Source organism: Prionailurus bengalensis, chromosome A1 (genome assembly GCF_016509475.1).
Source record: "Prionailurus bengalensis isolate Pbe53 chromosome A1, Fcat_Pben_1.1_paternal_pri, whole genome shotgun sequence".
In the NCBI taxonomy this organism is placed as follows: Eukaryota; Metazoa; Chordata; class Mammalia; order Carnivora; family Felidae; genus Prionailurus; species Prionailurus bengalensis.
Genome location: NC_057343.1, coordinates 82811093 through 82838381, shown reverse-complemented (window position 1 = coordinate 82838381; position 27289 = coordinate 82811093). Strand labels below are relative to the sequence as shown.

At 58.1% G+C, this 27289-nt stretch overlaps 1 protein-coding gene across 1 annotated transcript in view; it reads right to left on the bottom strand.

The window, feature by feature from the left end:
- Positions 1 to 577: 577 nt before the first annotated feature.
- The window catches only part of TMEM255B (transmembrane protein 255B), a 39439-nt gene continuing 12727 nt past the window's right edge, over positions 578 to 27289 (bottom strand). The window contains exons 4-9 of the mRNA XM_043583608.1: positions 20545 to 20634; positions 12176 to 12256; positions 9888 to 9973; positions 8609 to 8768; positions 5822 to 5965; positions 578 to 1441 (exon numbers count right to left, since the gene is read on the bottom strand). Coding sequence (XP_043439543.1) covers positions 1307 to 1441; positions 5822 to 5965; positions 8609 to 8768; positions 9888 to 9973; positions 12176 to 12256; positions 20545 to 20634 — 696 coding nt within the window. The 3' untranslated portion in view covers positions 578 to 1306. The remainder of the gene's footprint in view (positions 1442 to 5821; positions 5966 to 8608; positions 8769 to 9887; positions 9974 to 12175; positions 12257 to 20544; positions 20635 to 27289) is intronic.

Genomic DNA, 27289 nt, shown 5'->3' with positions numbered 1-27289 from the left:
CACCTCCCCCCTCCAGGAGGAAGTCTGCGCAGGGCTGTGCGGGGCCACCACCTGGTCAGGGTGCAGGAGCCTCACTTCACGGTAGCCAAAGGTGGCTCCGAGCAAACTGCCGTTCTAACCAAGCCAACCAGCCAGCTCCGTGGCCTGGCCCACCGTGTCGCCCGCAAGCCACACGGGTGGCACCTTCTGCAGAGAAAGCTTTCCGTGTCCTCAAACAGGATGAGGCGTTTCTGCACCAGGCTGAGGATAAAGTCTGTTCGAATTGCGTTCTCAGCCAGCAGAGGGGGCCGGAGACCGCGGCTCCTTACCAGCCTCTCCTTTTTTTCCTTTCTTCCCTCCCCCTCGCCCTCCCCCTCCTGTCGCCCCTCCCACACACCCCCCTCCCACTGACTTATCTCTTTTCCCCAGTGACCCAGGACTGTACTTTAGGACTCGGGCCTGTCATTCAACCAGGATTTGGTCATTTCCCAGGGGTGTGCCCACCGGCTGCACCAGGTGCCTCGGTCACTAGTGCTGGTCTGTAAGTCAGAGCTCACTCCAGGCTCTGTGGAAGGGCCTCAGGAGCTGCGCACCCCAGGGGTCACTCGGAACACAGAGGCTGGAGTTAGAGGCATCTGCCCTGCAGGCAAGGGGGACCCCACATGCGGCAGCTGGAAGTCCGGATGCCTTGAGTAGGAAACAGGTGGCCTGGGATAGCAAGCCTTTCTGCAGGTGGGACAGCGGGTTTGGACACGGAGCGTGCACAGACCTCAGTGAACACACACTTTACAAGCAGTGTTGGAATTTGAGCCAAAGCATCTTTTTATCCCCAGCAAGTAAATGCCGAGAGAACACAGCTCTGAGCATGGAGACCATGCACTTCTTGAGGACACCATATAAACATGTGAACATACAACACATGTCCTTGAAACATGATCCTCACACAGGGTATGCTGAGCCGTATTCCCTTTGCAAAATAATAACTAACTCATTAAGAGGACAGTGAGGAAGCAGCTTTTTAGCGAGCGATGACAGAGGACCAGAGCAAGGGGGCTCCAGGTGGACACGCTGGATCTGTCTAGTGTCCAGCTTACACTCTGGGCTGGGTGGCCAAGCAGAGGTGCAGCGTGGGGGGTCTCAGTCACCTGGGGTTCCGTCCCCACCACTGGTCCTGGCCTCTCTGCCCATGGATTCGCCCAGGAGGGGAGAGAGGGTGTGGATTTCTGGAACATTCCCCTGACGTCTCTAGGAGGTTGGCCACAGAAGCAGGGTTTGTAGCGGCTGCTTTTTTAACCAAAAACCTATTTTTCAATCTACCCCCTGTGTGTCAGGGAGTGTAGGGGGGAGGCTTCTCTCCTGGAAGGAAGTGGGCTGGAGCACAGAGAGGGGGGTCGTTGGGAGGCTGCAAATCCTCAGACAGAGGAGGGTCCCTGGGAGTCGAGGCTGGGAGATGGCCACAGCGCTGTAACAGAACAGAAAGGCGTCCTCAGTCGGCGGAGGGGCCAGCCCCACACACAGTCTACACAGAGCCTTCCTGGGGCCTGGGCTCCTTCCACACCCAGGGCCATCCGCCTCACGCAGGCCCCATGATCGGACCACAGGGGCCTCCCGGGCACACACTCTGCGCCTGCAGCTGCCTACAGGGGTGCCCATCTCCCGAATTCCTAGCTCCTGGCCACGCAATGTCCAAGGAAGATGCTGCCTAGAGCATCTGGGGAGGGGGGTGGGGGGGTGGGCAGCGCTCTGGGCTCCCCAGCACTTCGTATTTGAAGGAAAAAATAAGACATCAACATTTTCATCATAGCCCAATGGTTAATTTCAGGTGTCCACTTGGTCAGGCCTTCGTGCACAGATGCTCAAACACTAGTCTGGATGTTGTTACGAAGGTATTTCTAGATGTGATTGACATTTACATCAGTCCAATCGGTCGAAGGCTGAATTTCCCTCATAAGAGGGAAAGACTGAATTCCCTGGGAAGAGGGGCTCTGCCTCCAGACTGACCAGACGTGCAAGATCTGTTTTCCCCTGGTCTGCAGCCTACATCTGTCCTGGCCTGGACGTTCAGGGCTCTGTCTCTCTGCCTGTGTCTGTCTCTCAGTCTCTGTCTGTCTCTGTCTCTCTGCCTCTTTCTGTGTATCAATACCTGTATCATCTGTATATGCACACAATCCTATCCGTTCTGTTTCCCTGAGGAACCCCTACTAACACACAGACTCAAGTAAAAGTAATTCTGAGAACAAAAATGTTGGGTATGGCGCATATTTTAAATCAATAAAATTTCCAGTTTTTCTCCACCTACCAACAAAGCTCTTAAATTTTCCCCCTTGAATTCTAATGGCTAGAAATGCCTTCTTAAGGGGCACCTTGGGGGGTGCTCAGGAGGTTAAGTGTACGACTCTTGGTTTCGGCTCAAGTCATTATCTCACAGTTTGTGAGTTCCAGCCCCGCACTGGGCTCCATGTGACAGAGTGGAGCCTGCTTGAGATTTGCTCTCTTTCCCTCTCTATCTGCCCCTCTCACTTTCTCTTTCTTTCTCAAAATAAATTAATAAACCTTAAAAACAAAAGAAAAGGAGTGTCTACTTAAAACCAGTATGTAAATAAATAAAGCTAGAAGTCCTCTCTATGAAATACCCAGGGTGTGCAAGAGCCCTGATCTCCTGGCCCTGCTGTGGCCCCTCTACTCCCCACCCACCAGTGTCAGGGGCTCTTGAGATGCCAGCCTCCTGGACTGTGGCTCCCCTTCCCCAGGGGCCCTGGGATCTCAGGATTCAGCTGAACCCAGGAATACCACCCTGCTCAGAGTCGACAGCATGGGTTTCAGAATCCAATGGTCAGGGACCTGCCCACCTCTGTTTCTCCCTTCTGACTGTGGGGGGACAAAGCAAACTTCTACAGAACATTCCCTGTGTTCTGCCGGTAGCTCCCAGTCTCTCCCATGCCTATATCCACTTGCCCTCCACTGGAAATGAGCAGCTCAGAGACCACAGAGTAAATCACCACGAGCCACAAACTAACCCATCACAGGCCACAGACTAAACCACCATAGACTACAGAATAAACCACCACAGAGCACAGACAAAACCATCACAGACCACAGACTAAAACACCATAGACCACAGACTAAACCACCACAGACCACAGACTAAACCACCATGAACCACAGACTAAACCACCATAGACCATGGAATAAACCACCACAGAGCACAGACAAAACCACCACAGACTAAACCATCATGAACCACAGACTAAACCACCTTAGACCATGGAATAAACCACCACAGGCCACAGACTAAACCATCATGAACCACAGACTAAACCACCACAGACCATGGAATAAACCACCACAGAGGACAGAATAAAGCACCACAGACCACAGACAAAACCACCACAGGCCACAGACTAAACCACCATGAACCACAGACTAAAGCACCACAGGCCACAGAGAAAACCACCAACAACAACAGAGTAAACACAGACCACAGACTAAACCACCATGAACCACAGACTAAACCACTACAGATCACCAAGGAAATTGCTATGAGCCCTGAGGAAGACCACTGGCAGACAGGCCCCACTGGGACAGCTCTGTCCACACAGGCAGCCCCATCAGGGAAGCAGACGAGCCATCCTGCTTGTCCTGGCCAGGCAACCTGGGGAGCAGGGAGGTGGGGTCCCTTTAAGGTCTTCCTTTTGACTAATGGCTCCAAAGAGCCCTGACTACCGCTGCTCCTGACCACCGTCTGCTCCCTGCTACTGCGTGGGGTGTACTTTGCTGCCAATGACGGCACTTGGAGCACCCCGTTTCCCTCTCCATTGGTCACGGAGACCGCTTTGGCTCTGCTTCTCTCCCCGGGGGACACCTGGAGGCCCCTGACCAGTCATCTCCCCAGATCTCAGCGTGGACACGTATGTAATTACACCCCCGTGCACGCTGCAGATGGAGGCTGGAGAGGCAGGGGGGGACCCAGGCCCCCCGGGGCAAAGAGAGAGCATCTGTGTTCGCGACAAGCCAGAGGCCCTGAAGGTGACTGGGGGTGGAATGTGGCACAGGAATAAAGCCGACACGTGGAAGGCCACTGCCACACGTGGAAGGCCACTGCCACACGTGGAAGGCCCCCGCCATGCCCAGCTCCCACAAGGGGCACGTCTGCTGAGGAGACGCACCGTAACCTGTAAGATCAGGACACTGGCCCCGGGGCCTGAGGTCAGGACACAGACTCTGCAAGGGCCCCCCGCAGCTGCCTGCCCCAAAGACCGGCAGGCCCCCAGGGCAAGTCAGGCCTGGCATTTGGGGTGCGCCCGGGGCCAAGCTTGTGGGAGACGTCGGACGTGGGCCAGGGCCCTGGCAGGACTGCCTCCCACCCTACAGCACGCACCACAGCTCAGGGCCACGCCTCCCCTCCCTGGAGCGGATGAGCCACACCTGGGCCAGTCCTGCCTACACTCGGGTGGGTGACACGGCACTGTGGTTGGTCACCAAAGGGGGCCCAGCGCCCACGGGTCCAGTCTCCCTACAGCTGTGGGTCTCACGCTCTGGGTTTGGCAGACTAAGGGGATGGGGAGGCAGAGCAGAGCCTTCAGGACACAGGCCACGGCCAAGGCCACGTGGTCCTCACCATGGTGGGGACCAGAGGGGATACCCAAGGGCAGATGTGGGCGATGCTTCTGGGAAGATAATGCTGCCACACATGGCCACCTGGGCATCTGGGAAGGCGGTGTCCGGTGCCTCAGGGCGGTGCCTGTCCTTGGGGGTGAGCGCTATAAGGGTTGTGGGCAAACACTGTCGTTTCCTGAGCCCTGATCTCATCCCTCCCCGTGTCACAGATGTGGAGAAGAGTCTCTGGACCCCTCGAGGAGGGCCTCAAATGGACGCAGCAGCGAGCACCCTAGTGTCCCCATAGGACCAGGGCCTGGGGTCACTCAGGACCCGGCTGATGATTCCTGGGAGGGAGGGGGTGCCATATGGCTTGTCCCTGCAGAGACCAGAGGGGCTGGACTTTGGGGGTACTGCTGGGTCGGGTCCCCTTCGGGATTCGAAGGCTACACACACCCACTCCCAGAGAGCACAGCCACCAGCCTCATGGTCAAGGCACGTGGAACAGGGGCCCGCCCTGCTGGACCAGGAGGCCCGAACACCACTCAGCTTGCCCCCAGACGGCCCTTCCTCTGCGTGATGCACCCCACGTCCTGGGCTCCAGAGAGCCCCCCGCACCCACGCCCAGCTGCTCATTCTGGCAGACTGGTGAGGCCTCTGTGCCCCAGGGTGGCCAGCTGGCAGGCACATGGGCTCCCCAACAAAGCCAAGACTGGAGCCCCAGGGGAGCACCCATCCGGGGACAAGGGCTCACCTCCACCACACAGCCCCAAGGCCCGCGTGTCCTGCTGGGTTTGCCCTATGAGGTGGCCACTTCTGGGGGTGAGGTGTGGCTGGGGCAAGGCTCACGGCTCCCCCTAAATAAATACTCACAGGCCTCCGCGGCTGGCTAGGACATGGTGGGAACTTCTGCAGGACCCGGGCCTGGCTCAGAAAAGGCTCACAGCCCAGGCAACACCAAAGTCTGGGTCACCAGGGCCACAAGGAGCAAAGGAGCTCAAAACGTCAGGAAGGGTGGGGACAGTTGGAGTTGTCCACCATGCCCCCCTCACATCATTCCCAGCCCTCTCGCCAGTCCAGGCTGGCTTCGCCACCCCGTTACTAAACTAGGGGCAGGGAAGGCTGTGGGCCCCCATCTTCCCTCAACCTGAGCCCCCATTCATGTCTCATCTGACCACAGCTGTCCTGGATGACCACTGCCCACAATGTGAGCACACGGGCTTCCTCCAGGAGATACTGAGCCTACCTGCAGAGGCAGAGGGTAGGATGAGCAGGTGGGGAGGGGTGCGGATGGCGGGCAGAAGCCCGTGTAGGCCAGGACCTGCTGGGCAGGGTTGCAGAGGATCTGGGGTGCAGCAGAGAGGCTGTAGGCCAGCTGGGACAGAGGGACCTGCCGAAAGAATGGAGAGAACGAACACGTGTCAGTGGCCCCCCGGAAGGTGGGCGCCCCTGGCTTCAAGCCTGCAGAGCCCCATCCACATACCATCCCCATCTGACACCTGCAAGTGAGAGACCATGCCCTCAGATCAAAACTAAACACCTAAAAGTAGGGCTTATTTTTCCTTTCTATTTGTCCCAGGGACCCACCAAGATGCCAGATGAGGCCAGAATCTCTTTGGTTTCTATTTGAAAAGGCAAGGAAAATGCTGGCTTCTCCTCTCCAGAGACCTCGTGTCCCAGGAGTCTCCGCCCAGCTGCAGCGGCAGGAGGGTTGACCCCCCACATGTGCTCCCCAGGCAGCACAGCACAGGGTTAGACCGCATGGTCGTGGGGATTTCCAGAGATGTGCAAATAACACCAGAGCATCCCAGCCCCTCAGGGCCCTGCTCTTGTTAGCTCACCCAGATGGTTCCAACTCTCCAGAGGAAAACAGGACTTGGGCCATCCACCACCTGTGGCCCCAAGGGAGGGGGGGGGGGCCATAGGACAGACCCCTCCCCAGAGGGAGGCTCGAGGGCTCCCGGACCTGAGGTGCATCCCTCCCACCAGGACAGACCTGGATTCCCATCTGACACCACGGGCAGGCCCCATGCTTCAGGAAGGGTTAGGGTTAGGGTTAGGAGCCGACAGCATATCTGGAAACTCACCACCCCCACTGATGGGGAGCGGAGGTAGGTCCTGAGCAGTGGGAGTGCAGAGCATGAGCAGAGGGGAGGGAGCAGTGGAAGCAGAGAGGGCACCCAGGTCTGCCCGCACCTGCAGGCCCCTGGAGGTAGAGCTCCAAGGTCTGGCACCTGCCACCTCCCGGCCCCACCCGCCCAGGCCGCCTCTGCACACTCTGAGGGGCGAATAAGGGTGCAGAAAGAAGACAGAAAACTCAGGGCTAGGTTCGCGGGCCTGACCGCTCTGCTGCCACGTCCATGAACAAACCCTACTGCGTGCCTACTGTGTGTGCCGGGTTGAGCTAAGGGCTGTCGGGGCAGACCGGAGCTGTGCAGCATGCCGAGGGGCACGCAGAGCATCACAGGACCCAGGCCTGGTGTTTAAGTTGGGGGAGGGCAGCGCAGAGCATCACGGGATGGAAGCTTGGTGTGCTGGGGGGAGAGGGTGTGCACAGAGCATCCCGGGACCAAGGCTTGGTGGGGGGGGTGGGGGGACATCCGGTAGGAGGAACAGCTGCCCCTGGTGGCCTGGGGGCTTGGGCCCACAGGGCTGGTCACAGGGTAAGGGGTGCAGATGATGCCGTGGGCTGGAGTGGGGCTCGCTGGACCTTACTCTGTGCTTGTGCCATTTCGGGGTTCGGGAGGGTGGGCAGGTTGGGGTCGGCATGGGCAGCCCTCTGCAGGGGACGCTGGGGGCCCAGCCTGGCCTTGCTCTCTCTCCCGTGCCTGCCGGTCTGGCCCCGGCGGGTCCACCCTCTTGCCCGGGCCGGCCGTGTGGAAGGACTTGCCGCCTGGACTGCTCATGAAGCTCCTGCATTCCTCAAGATGATTTCTAAGCTATAAAATCCACTAGACGTATAAGACTACTCAGTAGGTGTAAACCTCTAAGGAATCACCTCCCCTCTTTCATTCAATGCCCCAGAGCTGTGGGTGCGCACGAGAGAACTGTCCGGAGTGTAGACACAGCTCTGTGGCCCATTGTGACTGGTGGCCTTTCCGAGGCATCATTTTATTCTCGACAAAACACTCCAGCAGCTTTACTGTGGACTCTGATGAACTCCAGTCCCTTCCATAAAACCCACGGGGCTGACGTCCCTCCTGGGGCGGCCCATCAACCTTCACCAGGTTTGCGGGAATGACAAAGGTCTAAGCGGACACACCCCGCCTCCCGTCTACGATCTAGCCCTCTTTAGCCAGAAACCGGCAAGACTGAACACTTTGAACCGGCTACACTGGGATTCAGTGGGTTTCCACAGAAACATCCATGACCCTGTGCAGACCACTTCCTGCCAACATGGAAGGCACGGAACCCTTTCCCAACTCAAATGGGTGTTGGGTGCTCTCTGGAGTCCGTGACCTGAGGTGGGGGCAACCCCATGGCATGCCTCCACGACCAAGGACGACCCGCCCCAGGAGGGGCCAGCCGAGCAGCGCAGGAATTCTAGTTTGGAACAAGCAGTCTCAGGGAGAAGAGGGGACAAAGGTCCTGCACTGCCCAGCCCCACGTGTAAGCTGCTTCCTGCGGGGAGGCTCCCCACCCCTGCCAGAGCACCCAGCCCTAAAGCTCTCCCATCACACTTCCCCATCCCTGCCGGGAGCACCCGGCCCTACAGCTCCTAGACGGCACGCCCCCACCCCCACCCCCACCCCCGCCCCCGCCCACCCTAGTGCCCAGCCCTACAGCTGTCCAATGGCATGTCCCCACACACCCTAGAGGCTGCCTAGATGGCAGCACATGTCCTAGAGTAGCTGCTTGTGGACGCGACCAGTGAAGGCTTGCTGTCGCCCTAACAGACAGTTGGCAGTTTCCATGAGCCTCCATTTCCTCCTTTGTTAGTGACGATAAGGAGGCCCACCTTGCCCACCTCAGAGGACACAGGCCCCAGAGCCCCGACCTGTCCGTAGGGCCAGCACCAGGGGGCCCTACTCACCATGTCCTTGAAGGCCCCCAGGACAGCTGCCGTGAGGATGCCCAGGAACACACCCAGGACGTTCAGCACCGCTGAGGCCCAGAGTAGCCGGTACAGGTGAAGCACGTCCTGACAGCTGCTCACGCCCACGAACTCGTAGTAGGTGGGAGAAGGTTCAGCGCTGCAGGTGGAGGGGAACAAGTCACAGCCAGTGCCACAGCCTGCGAGTTGCTCCCGGACAGGCTGTAGTCTTTGGCCGTAAAGGCCCCGCGGGCACTGTTGGTGCTGCGGGGGACAGGTTGGGGGACACTGCCCCTCATGAACCAGCCCAGCTGCACCCTGAGTTCATGGCGAGAAGGCTGTTCCCCAGGGCATCTGGACATCCCTCCAGGGAAAGAGCCCAGGCCTCCCAAGAGCAGGCCTGGCCCCCAAAAGAGCAGGAAGGCCCCCAAAGAGCAGGAAGGACCACCCAAGTCCACTCCCCAAACACAAGCGCTGACAGAAGGGCACCCTCGGAGCGAGCAGGCCTGACACAGAGCTCTCTGTACCCGGCTGCCTTGGCAGGGAGCACAAGAAGGTGAGCCCACAGGAGATTCATCCTGGCCCTCCCCACACGGGACTGTGGCCATCTGTGCGTAGCTGGACCACGGTGCTGTGGCCGAGGGCCTGCAGCCGGGCCTTCAGGACTTCGTGGAGACGGTGACCCACACACGTGCTGCTTTAGCCGCTCTTGCTTGGAAATGGGAGGGAACCATCTTTGGGGGAAGGAGGTTGTAGCTTAAAGCCCCGGAGTTTTCAGCAATTCAAGAGAGGCATCCCCAAGGAGCAGACGTGAAAGCCTGCTGGTTTTAATGTAGGTGTTCAAGCTATTAACACAAAACCAGTGCCCAGGGCCTTAGTAGGAAGCCTGACCCTTAAGGATGGACACCGGCGGCTCCGTGTGAGCGAGCCTGAGCGCCAAGAACCCAGGGCCTGTCCTGAGGAGGCTCTCACAGTCCACATCACAGAAGCGTGTCCTCCACTGCCCGCAGATGAAGAGAAGGGGGACCTTCTGCAGCCCGCCCCGGCTGCCTGCCCCAGCCAAGCAGGGAGGAAGCACTGAGGAACTTGGGCATCCAGACACACAGGCTCGAGGAAGAGCTGCAACCATGGGGCAGGAGGCCGTGTCCCTCCCTGTCCCTCCCCCCCGCCACGCAGCTTCAGTTTCCCATCTGTGAGATGAGAACCCCTCCCTCACACAGGCGTGGGGCAGGGGCCAGGAGAGGGACTGCTTGCTGCCCAGTTGGGCCCCGGCCCTCACCTCTGACAATTGTAGAGGTCACAGCAGTAACAGGTGCTGCTTTTCACCTTCAGCGGGCACTGGCCGTTAAAGGAGTGACAGGTGACCTGCCAGCAGAGAGACTTGTCAGGTGTCTGCCCTTCCTTGACCTGGAGTGGGCAGGGCTGCCTCCCCGGGGGCCAGGGCCCGGCCACTGCGCCTGGGTCAGTCAGGATCTCCTCCTCCCGAGCCAGATTTCCTGACCCTCCACATGCTTGCAGGTCGCAGGACCTTCCCCTGCTGGAGGGTCAGAGGACCAGGCTTGGCCACCAGGGAGTCCAGGAGAGAGACAGGGCTCTAGGCTCTGTGCCTACAGGTGGGGACACCCCCAGGTGGGGACAGGTGGGTCGGCTCCAGGTGGGGACAGGTGGGACAGGTGGGGACACCTCCAGGTGACCACACATAGGGCCACAAGCTCCCAGCAGCCCGACCTTGCCACGCCAGCCCTGTGTAAGCCACGTGGAGGCCTCCCCTTGGGCACCTGCTGCAAAGACACGGCAAGTGGTTGGGAGACTTGATGTTAAAAGAGCAAAATTAGGCAAAACCATGTGCCTTCCTCCCTCCCCCAGGGCTTTCAAAATGTGACACAGCCATGCCGCCCACACGTGGGAGGTAACCGGGGTGGAGACCACCCCCCTTCAGAGGGAAGATGGTGCCATCTGGGGAGGAGACGCTTCTGAGGGAGGATGGTGTGCTGAGGGCTGGTGGGCCAGGCTCTCATCAAGGATTCAGCTGGCCCAGGACAGGTGAGGGAGCGGGGCCCCACCCCAGAGGCCCTCGGACCGTCCCCGGTGCCCCGGCCCCTCTTTGGCCACACCTCCAGAACCACTGGACTTGTGGACTTCCTTTCAGGGTCCTGTGGCTGCAGGCCACGGGACGCTCTGGTGTGTGCAAGCAAGGGCAGGAGGGAGGCTCACTGGAAATGAAAAAGGGCCCTGGGAGGGGCAGGGCTGGAGGCTGATGGGGAGGAGGAAGGGCTGCACGTGCCTGGTGGGAAGGTCAGCGCCACAGGCCGGGGATCTGGAGGTCAAGAGGCCTGACCCTAAGCGTCCCCTCCCAAGAAGTATGCAACCACATGGGACGGGGGTTAGAACTGGTCAGCCAGCAAGGGTCTCCAGCCCAGCCTGGCCCACTGCCTGCTTTGCAGGCGAAGCTCCATATAGCCACGCTCCTCTGACAACACCTTGCCCGTGGCCACTGTCACACCAGAGAGACAGGGTCAAGTAGCTGGGACAGAGACCACTTGGCCTATAAACCCTGAAATATTACTGACCCTTTATGGGGCAAGCTGCCAGCCCTGGTTTAGAGCCGTGCGGGCAGCGTGGGTCCCTGAGTCCTCAGGGAGCTTTGCAAATCCTGTGTCTACTGAATCAACAACCTGAGGCAGGACCCAGAGTCAGGATTTGCTCAAGCCCCTGGGCTGGTTCTGAGACAGAGGGTCGGGAGCAAGGGGCAAGCCCCGGACACATGGGCCTGTCCTCAGAAGCCTGACTGATTGGATTCAGGAAGGGGTCCTGCCTCTCCCTGACGCCAGGAGTAGAAGGGAGCAGGAAGGAAGGGCGGCCGGCTGAAGTGTCTGTGGATGGGTGGGGTGCACGGGTAGGGCCTGGAGAGCCCCATGATGCCCTCGGGCAGGATGAGTCCCCGGGCTCCCCCCGCCAGGCAAAAGGCCAGGAAGGCTGGGGTCAGCCTTTGGAGAAAAATGCTGCCCCCTTGGAGGGGCAGCAGGGACCCTCCAGGCCCCGAGGTCGAGGAGCCTGCACAAGCCACGTGGGGGCCTGGCCAGGTGTGTGGTCCAGGCTCTCAGCTCCTCCTGGACATTTGCACAGTTTGGGAGGCCGTGCTCAGTTCAGCTGATGCATTCATGCAGAGCTGGGGCAAGACGGCTGCCGGGGCTGGCCTGAGAGGGAGGGCATGCCGTCCATCCTGCACTCTTTTTCCTGGCATCTCATGCATGGGGAGTGGCCCAGGGACCAGCCTCTCAGCCAAGGTAAATGCAGCCGACCCAACTGTGCTTTGCAGCTGTTAACAGTGCCACACCCGCCCAGACAGGGCTGCTAGCTTGCTGTGCGTCCTGCACGGGACGGCCAGCAGCTGTGACCCCCCGGGGGTGCGATGCATGAAATGCCAGCGCTGGCTGGAACAGAGCGCGGGTGCTCACAGAGAGTGGCAGTCAGGAGGCTGTGCATCCAGACCCCGGCCTGGGGCACAGAATGCCTGGGGGACCCGGATTAGCACAGCGAAAGCTCACAGACCCCCGCCTTACATACCTCTGTCTGGTAGGCGTCGTGCACATAACCCACCTCACTGGCGAAAAACTGGCATCTTCCCGCAGCCAGCGGCCTGGGCTCCTAGACACAAAGACACACGAGAGAGATAGAGGAGGTTCATCCCTGGGCCAGGGGTGGCCATTGGCTATTTCAGACCCATCCGCCCCAGGCTCTGAGCCTAAGGAAGCCACTGGAGTCTGCCAGGCGGGGGCCACAGAGTGGGAGATGCCATGGCTTCTTCCAGGGCAGCTGGGCCACTGTGTCCAGGACACCAGAGCAGATGCCTTGGGGGGCACACACCTGCCTGGAAGGCTGGGCTGACACGTCCCCCTCCCCCCGCCACCAGCATCGCATGGGCAGCCGAGAGGAGGCGGCTGCCGGACATTTTGAGGTGCAGTCCTCTGCCCTGAACAAGGACACCCCTTGGTGCCTGCCTCTTTCTCTAAAACAAAACATTTGTTTTCTACTAGGAAGGGAGAAAAAAGGATTCTTGTTAATTCACTCACCCACCCAGTCCTTGACCTGACCATCCATTCAACCATTCCTGCCACCACCCCACCCCCTTCTCCCCGCCCTCCCTCCACTCTTCCCTCCTTCTCCCTGCCCTCTTCCACCCCACCCTTCCTCCTCCCTGCCCTCCCGCCCCCCCCTCCCTGCTTCTTCTCTCTGTCCCTCCATCCTTTCCTCCATCCACCAACCACTGCATACACGCCTACCTACGGCCCTGTTCAATTTTCCATCCACAAGTCTGTGCCCAGCATTCACAGAGCAGATGCGGAGCCAGACTCTGATGGTACCGGGGTTAGACACAGGCCCCGTCCCCAGCTGACCGCTGGAGGAGACACACCCTCCAGGTGACAAGGCACCTGTACCCGCTGTGGCAGAGACCACTGAGGCCCGGGAGCCTGTGCGACTGGTGAGGTGCACAGTTAGGGCCTCACACCCGTTCTTACTTCGCAGTGCACTCCCATCTCTGACCCAAGATGAGCGTAGAAACCACCAGGGACCGCACTGCAGGCAACAGATGAGGACGGGGTCCGCACACCAGGCCCGTCTGGACGCGCTGAGCAGCCCAAGGGAGACAGACACAGAGCACAGCAGATGGGTGCCGGGTAGAGGGGCTGGTGCCCTGAGGCCCCGCGGTGAGCAGCGGTGATGGGCCTGCAGCCCCTGAGCCCCCCTCACCCCCAGGCACCTGCCGATTCCGCTCAGCCCCTCCCTTTGGGATGTCATGCCAACAGGGCCTCGTTCCAGCAGCTTTGGCTCAGTGTCCCACTGACTCTCAGCACCGGCAGCACCGAGTGACAGTGGCATCCTGCTGGCTCTGCTAGACCGGTGCCCTTCCTCCCGCCGACAACCACAGGGAAACGCCCTTTCTGGGTCTGGAAGGGTCAGACACATGGGCCACCCTGTCCAGGTCCCAGTCCAGCCCCCTCGAGGCCTGGCCGCCAGCCTGGGGACATCCCACCATTGCTCCTGCTTCGGTCAGCTGGGCCCTGTAGCAAGTCGCAGAGGCTTGAACAGCAGACATTTGTTCTGACGGCCCTCGTGGTGGCAGCCTCTTCCCACCCTGTCCTCACCGGGCAGGCCGTGGGCTCTGGTCTCTCTCTGCAGACAGGAATCCCACAAGGGGGGCCTCACCTGGCCCTGATCACCTCCCGAAGGCCGCCTACTGAGGCCGCCACGCACAAGGGCTCCAGGGGCACAGACTCCCAGGCCGCGGCGGCTCCTGGCTCCGCACCTCATTAAGTCAGACACGGAGAGCTGGTGTGAGACTCGGAGTTGGCCGCAAATCCTCTTGCTAACACAGAAGCACCAGTGGCTGGTTTCATTTCCTGTCTGACCTTCAGTGTCCAATCAGGGTGAAAAAATTCTTAATAGTTCAAATTAAATACAACTGCGACCATTTTAGTTCCACCTGCCACAAAGACTTCTCCGAATTTACTATCACACTGGAAATAGCGTTTCTCTGGGGTCAGAGCCCGGAGTCAGCGTCATTCTGGCCCAGGAAAAGGGGCAGTGGGTGTTCAGGAAGACCACTGAGAGGCGCCGGGTGGCTGTCGGTTGAGCGTCCGACTCTTGATTTCAGCTCAGGTCATAATCTCACGGTTCATGAGTTTGAGCCCCACATCGGGCTCTGTGCTGACAGTGTGGAATCTGCTTGGGATCCTCTCTCTCTCTCTCTCTCTCTCTCTCTCTCAAAATAAATGAGTAAACTTTAAAAACCAAAAAAGACCACTATGACACAGTTTTTATTTCTTGACCATTCTATGTAAATTAGTGTTAAGACCCTCCACATACTAACATGAGACTCTAAGTCACTAAAGTTCAGTTAAAACCCCGTGTGTCTCCTGTAGGGGGACACGGTGGCCTTCAGGCCATGACTGGCCCACCACCTGATTTTGTAAATAAAGTTTTATTGGCACACAGCCATGCACATTTGTCTGCATATCGTCTGTGGCTGCTTCTGTGCTGTAGCAGCTGAACTCAGTAGCCATGGCAGAGGCCACATGGCCACAGACCTAATGCACCGCCCCAGCCTCTAGCATGCCTGGCAGGGCAGGACTTTGGTGAGCAGCTGTGAACAGAGGCACCGGGGCCAGCAGGAGGAGAAGGACACCACGCCCCCTACCATCAGCGCAGTGTGTCCAGTCCCTGCAGGTGTCCCAAACCAGCACTAAACTAAACACTCTGGGGCAACCGCAAAGTGGCTGTGCTAGAGAGAAGTCTGTCTTGACCCCATTATCTGCCATGGCCCCCGTGGTGGACCAGAGCCATGAGTCCAGCAGCCCAGAAGACCTGCCGGAGGCCCCTCTGGGTGGAAACAGGTGGGCTGACGGCTGACAGATGTCCTGCCAGGGGCGACCTTCCAGAAGTCCCACGCATCTGAGAAAGACAGAGACCGAGGGAGGACATGCCTTCTCTGCTCACGCCTGCAGCTGCATAGAGAGCCCCCCTTGGGAAGCAAGTGGTTTTGAAGGGACTTTCTCTCCAATGAGTGCCGAGTGGGAGGCGAGGCCGGGAGACTCCCATGCACACGGCAGGGCTGGGATTTTCACTCGGAAACCGGGGTTCCAGAAGCCATCTCCCGCCCCCAAGCCCTCGGGGCTCAGCTCAGGAGCAAGAGTGAGTGCACAGGGAGAGAGCCTGCAACAGAGAACATGAGCCAGACATGGACCGAGGTGAGGCTGGGTCCGACCCGGTGGTGACACCAGTCCCCAAGGTCCAGTCACACGGTCACTGTTCATACGTGTGTCAGACCAGACGTGTGCCACGTGGAGGAGCCACAGCGACCACGTGAGTCCTGCAGGCCTAGTGTCGCTGGGCCTCTGCACCACACCCGGCACCACATCCTGTCATCCTGGTCACGTTTTGCCCACATTTTGTCCCCCAGTGTTGGCATCTCAAAATCATAATTTTGAGAAGTGCTGGAAGCCGGTTACAAGTTTCTAGGAAAGAGGGGCACCTTGGAGGCTCCGTCTTGATTTCACCTCAGTCCACGATCCCACGGTTGTGGGTTTGAGCCCCAAATCAGGCTTGGTGTGGAGCCTGCTTAGGATTCTCTCTCTCTCTCTCTCTCTCTCTCTCTGCCCTTCCCCCACCAATGCACATGCCCTCTCTCTCTCAAAAAAAAAAAAAAAAAGCAGGTAGGAAAGAGCCTTTGGTGAATTGGTTTTTTCACCTGTTAGCCTGTTAGACAATCACTCTCCACCCTGCAGAGTCAGGCTGGACATTTTCAACCTGGAAACTCAGCTCCTTCGTACCCTTGTTCACGTCTTCCCCGGTGCACATGCCCCGTGAGGGGGGACGGGCCGGCCCTCAGACACTGGCCGTGTGCAGCCAGAGGAAGGCAGGAAACTGAGCTAAGGAATAAATGAGCAGGAGTGTGCGAAGGAAGCTGTGGGGAGGAGGCCCTCACATCACGTGCGGGGGGCTCAGCAACCCCTCAGCGTGTGGTGGAGCCTGAGCTCTGCAGAGGCTGGGACAGCCACACCAGACCGGGACAATGAGGACGTGCACCTGGTCCTGGCATTTTTGAAATCTTTTGTTTGGAAATAATTTCAAACTTGCAGAAAAGTGGAAAGAACAGAGTTCTGTAAGGCACACGTGGGATAGCCCAGGATTAACACCAGGTGCAGCAGTTTAAAAAAAAAAAAAACTAAGAAACCTTAAAATGTATGTAGGACACACTGAGGACAGAGAATGCTGAGTGCTTTGCCTTCTGAGGGCAGAGGTGAAGGTACTGAGTCTGGACCCCTGCCCCCCTCCCCAGCCCGTTCTGCCCCGCAGGGAGCTGGGGACCCAGAGCCGTCCGTCACACTGCCTGGGCTCCTTTCCGGACAAAAAAAGGTGTGTCCAGCCACCCTCACCACGCTCCCCTGGCCCCACTCTCCCCCGGGTCAGCAGCCAGGCAGGGACTGGAGCCGAGGGAAGACACGCATCTTCAAGCACCCCGTAACCCTTCTCAGTAAAACCCAGCTTTTACTGGCTTTGTTTTTAATAGAGGGAAAAATAGAGGGAAAAAAAACTGGTCACGTGAAACCCTCTGGCCAGACTCTGCCTGTGGTTTCCGAAATGTCCACACCTTGTTTCAACGGAAGGAACGCAGTCTGCCCAGGAAAGGGTGGTCCTTCCTTCACGTGGCCCTACCAGGACCCATGACTCTATTCATCCTCATCCACTCCCTGGAAGAGGAGCACCCCCCTCACAAGTAGGAAGCTGGCCCGACTTCCACCGGCTCCGCGGCCAATGGGCTCTCTCGGCAGAGGCTCGGGCCATGGGGGTGCATGGAGGGGGCCCAGACACCTGGAGCCCCCTAGGGCCAACCTCGGGCACAAGACCCTTTCCACCTTCCTGAGTCAATGCTGCCTCTTCTGACGGCAGGAAGGCTGAGCTGAGCTGCCCCTCGGGAGACGGGTCCTCACTGCTGGAAATGGACGTCCCATCGCACAGAACAAGCACAGAGAGTGTCCCCGTGTTGGGCCTCAGGCAGAAATGTGCTCCCTGCCACCCAGGTCAAGGCCTTGGGGAGCCCTGTTCCTCAGGATGGAGGCAGGTCCCGCATGGTGGGCAGGACTCAGGCAGGCCAGAGGGTCCCCCAGCTCCTAAATTTCCACTTTATTTGCCTTTATTATTAAGCATCTGCCTCTGGGTCTTGTTGTTCCGTAAGGACGTGCTTGAAGATTGCGTGTAGGGCAGGGATGGGGACAGCCGCTTCTGTGTCACAGTTCAGGCCGCGACTGGGGTCCTTGCCACGGTCACACATCCTGCTGCCGTGAGGCTCTACTTTCTGTTGTGTTGGTGACTTGGACCTATGGCCAAGGGGGCCAAGTGCCAGCCTCCGTCTGCCAGCATGCTGGCTCATAGGATGGGGTGGTTGCCTCTCAGGGTTCCCTGTCCTTCCCGGAAGCAGAGGGACACTCACACCACAATGGGATCATCACATCTTCTTCTCAAGAGATGTTAATTGTGCATTTTTAGAAGGGAAAGAACTTTGACAAGGGGATATTTACACTCGGGATGCTTCCACACACACTCCTGAGGCCTCCAGGCTGGTAGCACCTGGCTTAGTGGGCAGAGTGGCACACTGACCCGCCAAGGCCTGTGGAGCGGAGAGCTGGGCCCCGCTGGGGAGGGCGCCCTCACAACCACCCGGGCTCTGCACGAAGCCCCCGGCGGAAGCCTGCTGACCCTTCCCTGGCATGCTCTGCCCTCTGCCCCATGAGGGACGCCGTTCTCCACAGCATCAGACATATCGCCCCCTGTCTGGGCCTACTGAAGACCTGACCCGCCGACGTGCCAGGAGAAAACTGTGATTAACTCTTTGTACCAGATGCCACTGTGTGAATGGGCCTCATTACCCAGGAAACACCTGGAACAGAGAGACCAGCACAAAAGTGCGGCCAGGCCCAGACAGACACCACTCACTCCTCTGTCTGCCCCAGGGTGGAGCCCATGTTGAGAAGCACTGTCTGCTAGACGTTTCTAAACTGACCGGCTCGTCACTGAGCAGATGGGCATCTGTCTCCGGGGCACTACCCACAGAGCTGCATTCTGAGGGCACACGTGGGGTTTCCTCCTGAGAAGGCCTTGAGATGATCACCCCCTGGCAGGCCTGTTTTGAGCCCCAAGAGGCTTTCTGTCCACCCATCCCTGCGTCCTGGCTTGGGGAGCCCTCGGTGGGTGCTGATGGCTGGAGGGCATTGCAGAAGGCCAGGTCTCCCGTCCAGCACGACCTGCTGACATCAGCAACAGGCTCGGAAACGAATACTGGATTTGGATCGGAGGATACTCTTTCTGTGCTAACCAAGCAGCGCGCCAGAATCATGGCAGCAAATACTGGTCAGGGACTCACAGTTCAAGTGATCTTTCCAGAAATAAAAAACAAGCAGAAGTCTGGGACAAAGTACGCATACAGAGACCCCTAAAAATTGCTATAAATGTAAAGACCTAACAAATGCCGGTGAACACCCGGGGCGGGGACGACCATGGGGCTCTGGTCAGGCTCCGGCCTGTGCCCCTTCCAGGCACCAGCGGGTCCTCATGGCCCGGGGCCACTCAGGACCCACAGATGCCTGGGCACCTGTGCAGGCCAGGGCTCTCCTGGGCGGCTCTGCCGTGATGCTCTCTGTCTCACTCTTCCTGCGCCTGCATCTGACGGCGGAGGCACAAACGTTCCACAGAGGCCCAAGAGGGGCCACCCCACCACCACCACCCCGCCAGGGGCTTTGTTCGGCCCTGGGGAGCCCCCCAGCAGCACGCCACTCTTGGACCAATTTTTGTTCATCCACGCGAGCTGCTACAATAAAATACTATAAACTGGCAGGGAGGGGAGGGGGTAAACAATAAACAATTTGCTTCTCACAGCACAGCGGCTGGAAGTCCACGGTCAGGAGGGGCTGCCAGATCCAGTGTGTGGGGGGGCCCCCTCCGGGTTCAGGGACAGCGTGTGCTCACCCATGAGGAGGAGGGGCCGGGGAGCATTACAGGCCCCTGTACAAACCCTCCACCTCGTGACCTCTCAAAGCTGCACCCCGAAACACCATCCCCCTGGAAGCCAGGTCTCGACATGAGAATTTATGGGGACACGGCACTTGGTGACAGCACCGTCATGGGGCTCACCGAGTGGGGGGCTTACTGGCGAGCTCAAGGCAGCCAGGCAGAAGGAACGTGAAGTGTGTCTGCTCCCAGCCCATCGCCCTCAGGCCGTAAATGTGTCAGGGGTTCTGGGGGAACAACCAGCTGTTCAGAGTCCTTTAGCAGGACAGGGTGCCAGGAAGGTGGACGGCTTGCCCCGCAGAGGTCAACGCAGCACCAACCCACCACCTCCTGAGTCCAGAGTCCAAGGTCAAAGGCAGCTGCCCGTGACAGGTGTTCAGAAAGAAATGCAGGTCAGGCTTCGGCTGAGGGTATAACGCGGTCTCTGCTGGGCTCCCAGGTTGGCGGAAAAATCTCACTTCCACCTGCCCAGTTTGAAACAAGAGCCATTTCCTGACATTGTAACAAAGCTTTTCTAAACATACAAACTGGTTAGGAAAATGTCCTACGTAATTGGACAACGGATTCCACATTTGCCTTGGCCGCCTTGACTGACTTCAGCATACTCGAGTATTTATTTCTATGCTCCTCGTTCCGTGGCCTGGCTCTCTCCCTCACTCGGAACCTGCTTGCTCCAAGTAGAACAAGCTGGACTTCCCAGGTCCCAGGGCGTGCGCCTGGTGTGGCCTTGTCCTCAGCCACTGCCAAGGACTCTCACACTTGGGCCCTCAGCCCCTATGAAAGACTCGCCCACTCAGGCATCCACACGGAGATGAAACAAGCATAAGGGTCTCACAGCTACAGTGCCAGTGAGAAAATGCCAACATCACCCCTCAAGACACATACTTGAACTACTGCACATGAGTGTGTGAGGGCACCGTGTGTGTACCTATGAGTATGTGCACGCACCTGAGTGTGTGCACGTGTGCCCACGAGTGTGCATGCATCCGTGTGCATGTGTACGTATGTGAGTGCATGCGTGTGACCATCAGTGTGTGAGTGTGCATGCACATGTGTGTGTCCATGAGTGTGTGCATGTGTGTGCGTGTGTCCATGTGCATGCGTGTGCATGTGTGTGACCATCAGTGTGTATGCGTGCACTTGAGTGTGCATGCGCACACGTGTGTGTTTGTCCATGTGTGTGTGTGCATGTGCTGGGTCAGTTTTGCAGAGAATGAGGAAAAGCCAGTAAGGCAGAGAGAGCGGTTGGCAGACCCAGGGAGGGAAGACCCAGGTCAGTGAGCTGAGTTCTGCAACATGAAATTTTGCTTCTGTAGATATTTTCAAACCCCGATAGTGACGGAGAACAAAATGGAGGAAGGGACACTCACTATGTGCCGAGCAGCAAACACGCCGTCCACGATGGCGCAACAGAAGGCCGCCACCACGCCGAAGCTGATGAACACGATGGCCGCAACCAGCTGGGGCAGAGGGCAGAGAAGCGAGTGGGCGTTACACACTCCCGATACAGTCCTCCAGATGCCAGCTGCCCGAATCCCACCCCGCCGCCCCGGGCCCACCGCCGCTCCCACTGCCCCATGACTCAGCCCGGCCCGTGGACTGCGTTCTTGCTGGTTCTTCCACGCTGTGGTGGGAGACGGGCCCCCGGGTCCTCTGCACACCGCCTCATGAATAATCAGATTATCAGACCGTCTGCAGCTTTTTGCTATTACAAATTCTGCCACAACGACCCTAAATAGGATCCGTGTTGAATCTGGGTTTCTGGGTGGGCGTCTCTGCGGGACAGACCCCTCACGTTCAGACAGGACACGTTCAGGTCTTTGCGACTTATGGTCTGAGAAACGCCACCTCGTCCATAACGAGGCTTTGCCAGTTTTCACTCCAAAGGCCTAGCACCTCCTTATACCCAAGCGACGCCTCCTTTTCATTTTCTAAGTGTCAGCCATCTGCTGGCTACCGCAGGCTCGCTGCTGTTTCCAGCCACGTCTCTCTTAGCTGAAGAAACCTTTCTTCCCATTGTCGGCCACTTTCCCTACATATTTTAAACTATCTTTGTGAAATAATTTTAAACTTCCCATAACAGGTAGCAAACATAGTACAAAGAATTCCCACATGTCATTCCCCTGAGATTCCCCAAGTATTGTCACCGTCCAAACCACTGCAACAGCCTTGTCACCTGCAACTCCTTTCCAGCAGCAAGAACCCCGCCCACATGACCCACGGCAGCGTATTTATTTCCTGGGTCCAGGACTCTGCATAAAGCAACTTGGAACCACCCACCCCTTGTGACCGGCAAACTGTAAGCAGTGCCCAGTGTTTGTGAGCAGTCCTCTGGGTCTCCAGCCTTGGAAACAGGCCCCAGACTGTCCCCCAAGTCACTCAGGGTGCTTCCTCCCACGCATCTGAGCTGCTTCTGGGCAGCGCAGTCAGGCTCACTGGCCACGGCTCCACGCAACCAGCTCCCCCTCTGTCCTTGTTAACCTGAGTTATTTTGTTCAACAAGGTGCAGGGAGCTGGCTTGACACTCCAGGGGACAGTGTGGCGGGGTGCCGGGCCCCACCCCCCACAGCTGCTGTTCCAAGGCGCAGGGAATTGGGCCCGCTCTCAGCCGCCAGCCCTACCAGAGCCCGGTGGAAACAGTCCCCTGATGTTGCAAATTGGGGCTGTGCCCAAGTCCTTTGGGGGTCTCTGAACTGGTGACTGTCTGGTCCTCAATTTCCCCACCTGGACTCAGAGGTGTTGGCTCCGACTCATTCTTGCCGTGCGTCCCCGCAGCCTGCCTCTCTGGTGTGGCTGGTAGACGTGACAAAACCAACAGAGGTCCTTGGCTGTTCCTCACGGTCTGACACTTGTGACATTTTGTGATGAACTGACAGAGAATTTGAGGCCCCGAGGGGAGGTGTGCAGAAAGCCCTGCCTGCTCATCTGCACAACGAAGAACTATTACCCCACAGAAGCTGCAGTGTTAACACCACTGTTCTGCACAACAGCTCGGCCGTTGACTCAGCAACAACCAGACCACGGTGCCTCCCCCGCGCTGAGAACTAACCACCCCCCTCCATAGTACCAGGCGTCAACCCAGCACCCTGGGGCATAGACAGGGAGGACTCACCTCACCCTGAGGGCACTGGAAGGCCCTGGAAAAACAAGCCAAGTTCTGGGGGGGCGGGGGGAGGGTGTGAGACCAGGCAGGGGCTGCCCACCTGCCACGCCCACCGCAAAGGTAGCCAAAGAAAAAAGCACTTCCTTCATTCTGCTGGGGAAGGAGAAGACACTGGTCGCTTCCTTGGGGAAACCACTGCACACAAGTAAAAGGATGGGTGTGTAAAGCCACGTGAACATCATTTGCAGAAACTGTACTGACGGAACTCTCCTGCATTTGTACTGCTGTTGTGGAAAAATGCATTAAAACATATATAAACGATTCAGATGGCAGCTTTCAAATTTCCCAGCACCTCACTTTCCCAAAAAAAAATGAAAAGCTTTCACCTAATTTGGCTGCTGAGTCTTCAAGCTTTGACAGTCCTGCCGCCCCCAGAGGGACGTCCTGGCCCTTGCCCAGCTAGGGTCCCTCCTAAAGGCCTGAACCCCAAGGCTGCATCAGCCGGGAGTCCGTCCCTGCCACTTGCTGCCTCCAATTCTCCTTGCGCAGAATCCCTGGCCAGGGGGCCAACGGAAAACAGACTCAAAGATGAACAGGATCACCTTAGAACCCAGAGTCACTTAGCACATGTCCTCCCAGTCCTGACATCTGTGACATTACTGTCAGCTTCAGGGAGGGCTAGCCATGCTGCAATCCCAGGATACAGCCTCCTACCTGCCTGCCAGACCTCTTGAGTGGCCGGTGAACTCAGGAAGGGGTCAGACTCTGACAAGTCCAAAAGCAGGGAAAGCCGCTCCACCAGCAAATGCCTCCCAGGCTCCTGCTTTGTCCCGGACACCAAGCTCTGCTGGCCCATGGCACTCTGGGGTCCCAGGCAGCCTTGGCTGTCCCCACAGAGGACTCTCCTAGAGCCCGGCAGGGTGTGTGGTCGGGATTGGGTGTCTGCCTGCCCTGTGCACCCACACTCCAGCTCCGGTGCTGGCCCAGGGCATCCACCAAGCACTTGCCCATTGTCTGAGAAGCTTCCAGAAGTGGCCCTGCTACTTCTCTCACTGTGCATGTGCAAGCAAAGCATTGTGGGGACTGCTGTCCCAGCAAGCTCGCCATGCACCAACTTGATGGCCCTTCAGAGAACATCACACTCCCCCTCCTGGCCATGCGATCAGCTCTGAGCCAGCAGCGGCCTGGCCAGAGTCCTGGACAGCTGAGAGGCCTCCCTGACACCCCACCTGATTTCACCCAGAACTTCGCAGAAGCACAGGATGTGTAGTGTCCTCTGACATTGCCTGGCTGCCCTCAATCATCCAGACTTACAAAACATGGTTTGGTCTTGTACAAGCTGTCCCCACCATTTGAATACCCTCATCACCTTTCAACTGACCTTGTCTTTCTGCCCACTGCTCCTGAAAGTTAAAATTCAGTGCCAGCGTGATCACACACACTCGGTAAGTCAAGTGCTAGCATGACCACACACAGGATAAAGTGCAGCGAGATCAGGGGGTGGCACTGCCTGAGATCCTCTAGTGCGTCAGCCCCCAGGTCCAGGAGATCATGGTGGGAAAGATGTTGGACGTTCTCTCCTCCAACGTTCGGGCTGGAAGTAGGAAGTGTTCCAGAACAGTGACAGAAGAGCTCTCTTAGGGATGCCCTGTGGGTCTCTGGTCTGTCAGGTACCAGTAAGGACAGGGAGGCAGAACTCATCACGCCTTGGGGGGACACAAGCCACATCACTCTCCACACTGTGTGAGGCCACCACACAGACAGACTTTGCATGGAAGATGTTACTCCCTCAGGGACAGAAGAGAACAGGTCTCACTGCCCTGCAGGGCCCTTCTCCTGGGAAGGGGGAAGGTCACCTTCACATCTCCACGGGGCTCTGAGTTTACGTCGCAACAGGGAAGGCAGATTAAAAACCAAATACCAGTAGATAAGGTTATGTTGATAACATGGAAATCGGGAAAACAGTGAGTGTGAGCTTGTCACCAGGTGGGAAGGTTGTCACCAGGTGGGCAGGCGTCTCATCCAAGGATAAGACAGACCCAGTGAGTCAGGGCCGCCAAGGGAGCAAGGGGTTGGGGTCTCGCCCGGAGGATCTGAAAAGGCCTACCCTGGGGCATGAGAGCCCTCTGGCTGTGGGGGCTGAACTGGGGCAGGTAGAAAGGGGACAGTTAGCTCCTGGTGACAGCGACCCAGGCAGGTGATGACCAGGGTGGGGCCTGGTGCAGGGCAAGGGGCTGGTCTGATGGTGGCATCCAGGGGACACGGGAGAGGCAGAGCCATTGGGCCCACGGTCTGGGAGAGACGTCTGCGCTGGCGGAGGGGGCATTAATGACAAGGGCCAGGTGGAAGATGGCCCCCAGTGCAGGTGGAGGGGCGCAGTCTGACGCCCAGGAGCGTCACATGGATGCGGCTGGCAGGGACACCATCTGCCAAGGAGAATGTCACCAGGCCTTCACCAGGGAGCCCTGAGGCAGTCCCAACACCCCAAGCAGGGAGTCAGGACTCTTAGGCTATCCCTCACCATGGGTCCCTTGTCCCCACGTCCATCCTCCCTGTGTCCCTTGTCCCCAAATGTTCCTCATCCCCAGGTATTCTTTGTTCCCACATCCATCGTCCAGGTGTTCCTCAGCCCCTTCGTACTGTCTGCCTCCAGTCCTGACTGGGGTCCTCCTGTTGGGGACACAGCAGGCTCCAGTGCATGTCACCACGCAGACCACCCTGCCTCCCCCATGACCCCAGGCTGGACTTCATGTGTCCTCCATCCATACTCCTGCTGTCCATACCTTCCTCCCCCAACCACGTGGATGGGGTAGAAATTAATCATGGATGGAAAGTCCAAATATGTGGAAACCAAACATCATACCCTTAAACAACCGATGGGTCAAAGAAGAAGTCACCAGGGGGACTGCACACCAGTTTGGGGTGAACAGGATGAAATGAAAGCACACCGGGGCCCCACTGGTGCGGTTGAGGCTCTCCGGGAACTCACAGTGGTAAACACGCACACTGAAAAAGAAGACAGCTCTCAGATCAGCTGCCTCCCACCCTAAAGAACTAGAAAAAGGAGAGCAAACGAAGCCTGAAGCCAGCAAAAGAAAGGAAATTATAAAAGAGAAAAAAGACGCAGGGGGAAAAGAAAGACAATCAATGTTCTTTGAAAACATCAATAAAGTTGACAAATCTTTAGCTAAACTAAGAAAACAAGAGGAAAAAGCAAGTGACTAAAATCAGAAATAAGTTTGGGAACAGTATTACCAACTTTACAGAAATTAAAGGATTATAAGAAGATACTGTGAGCTTTTGTGCACCAACAAAGTTGATCATCTAGATGAACAAATTGTAAGAAGCACACAAAGTATCAAAACTGACTCCAGAAGAAATAGAAATTTTCCACAGACCCATACAAATAAGACTGAATCAGTAACCAAAAGCCTCCAACAAAGGACCAGATAGCCTCCTTGGTGGTGTGCAGGGAGAGAGGCGGGCGGGTGCAGGACCTGGGGCAGAGGTGAGATCAAGGGGACTCCCTGTCCTGCAGCTGCAGGGAGAGCCACGGGGGTCACAGCCGCCACAGGGGGCATGTCTGCTTGGCGAGCTGGCATTCCGGCCCTCACCCACAAGCACCCCAACCTCCCCATCCCAGCCTCGGGACAGATCCTTCCGGGCCTCTCTGCCTGACTGCCACTCTCCATCCTCCCCACGGCTCCTCCCATGCACCCTGGGCAGTGCTCTCTGTGCATCCGCGGCAGGAGATCAGGGCTCCCCACCGCGTGCCTAGCAGCACCGTGCACAGGACGTGTGCCCTGAATGTTTCTGGGGGAGAAATGGACACATAGCAACACACACACAGGGCACGGGAAGCTCGGGAGAGGCGGTGCCCCAGAAGCAATAGCGACGGTCCCGGGCGGTCATGCTGGGGGCAGTCAGATTACTTTGACGCAGAATCAGTAACTTCATTTTCCTACGACACAGGCCAGCGTGCACCAGCGTCTCTAGCACATGCTGAAGGTGCTGCAGGAGAATGTCATTCTCTGGGGAGCGCAGCTTAGACAGCCCAGGGTGTGGCATCCCATCAGAAAGGCCCCAGGGCCCTATCTAAACACAGCGACACTGGGGCCTGTCCCGAAAGCAGCTCAGATATTCCAAGCAGACGTTGTGTGGACTCGTGGCTACTGAAACATAAGTTCCAGGCGGTGGTTTCAGACGGAGCCCCTCCATGAGCACCGAAATCTGTGGAAACTGAGACCCAGGAGCACCTGGTCCTGTGAGAATCCTCCCTGTGTAATAAGTGGTCACTAGCTGTCGGCTCCCAGGACCAGTGAGCAAAAGTCACAGAGGATGAGGGCAGGGCACAGTGCTTTCACACGCTCGCTGGCTCTCCACGCCACCAGGAGTCGGGCTGCAGGACCACTTCCTTCGGAGCAGCACACCCTGTCCCGGCACGCGGCGCACGCGGCCCCAGTGTGACGGCTCCGGGTAGTGCCGCGAACCATGCTGTGCCTCACACCCAGCCTGCTGGCCTGGGGACTGCCCCAGGCCCCGCTGCCCGGATTCCTGGGCAGAAAGGAACAGGAGGGTTCGTACCAGTCACAAGGCCATGGACGGAGGCCGGCCTCAGCGGCCAGACAGCCCTCACGGCTCCCGTGTCAGCAAGCGACAGGGCCTGCAGGGTGTGGCTGGTGGCCCTGGTGGAGCGATAAGAGGACAGGGCCACCCGCCAACCACAGTTTTTATGTGACTGGAGCTGCTGAGTCCGCTTCCTGCTTGGCAGCTACTAACTCTTGTGGGTCTCCAACCTTGGGTGCTTAAAACCCAGAACGGTTTTCCTATTCCAAAGCCACAGTCAGCCAGATGGCAGGGAGGGTGGTCATTCCCGTGGCTTCTTCACTCACCTCTTCCACCACCTTTCTCCCGAAATCAACCAGACTTCTGGAGGGTGTAGGCCATGGTGTCTTCATCCTGGGGGAGGGTGTCACCCAGAGCCCCTAGTCCTTCAGACCCCGCAGGCATGG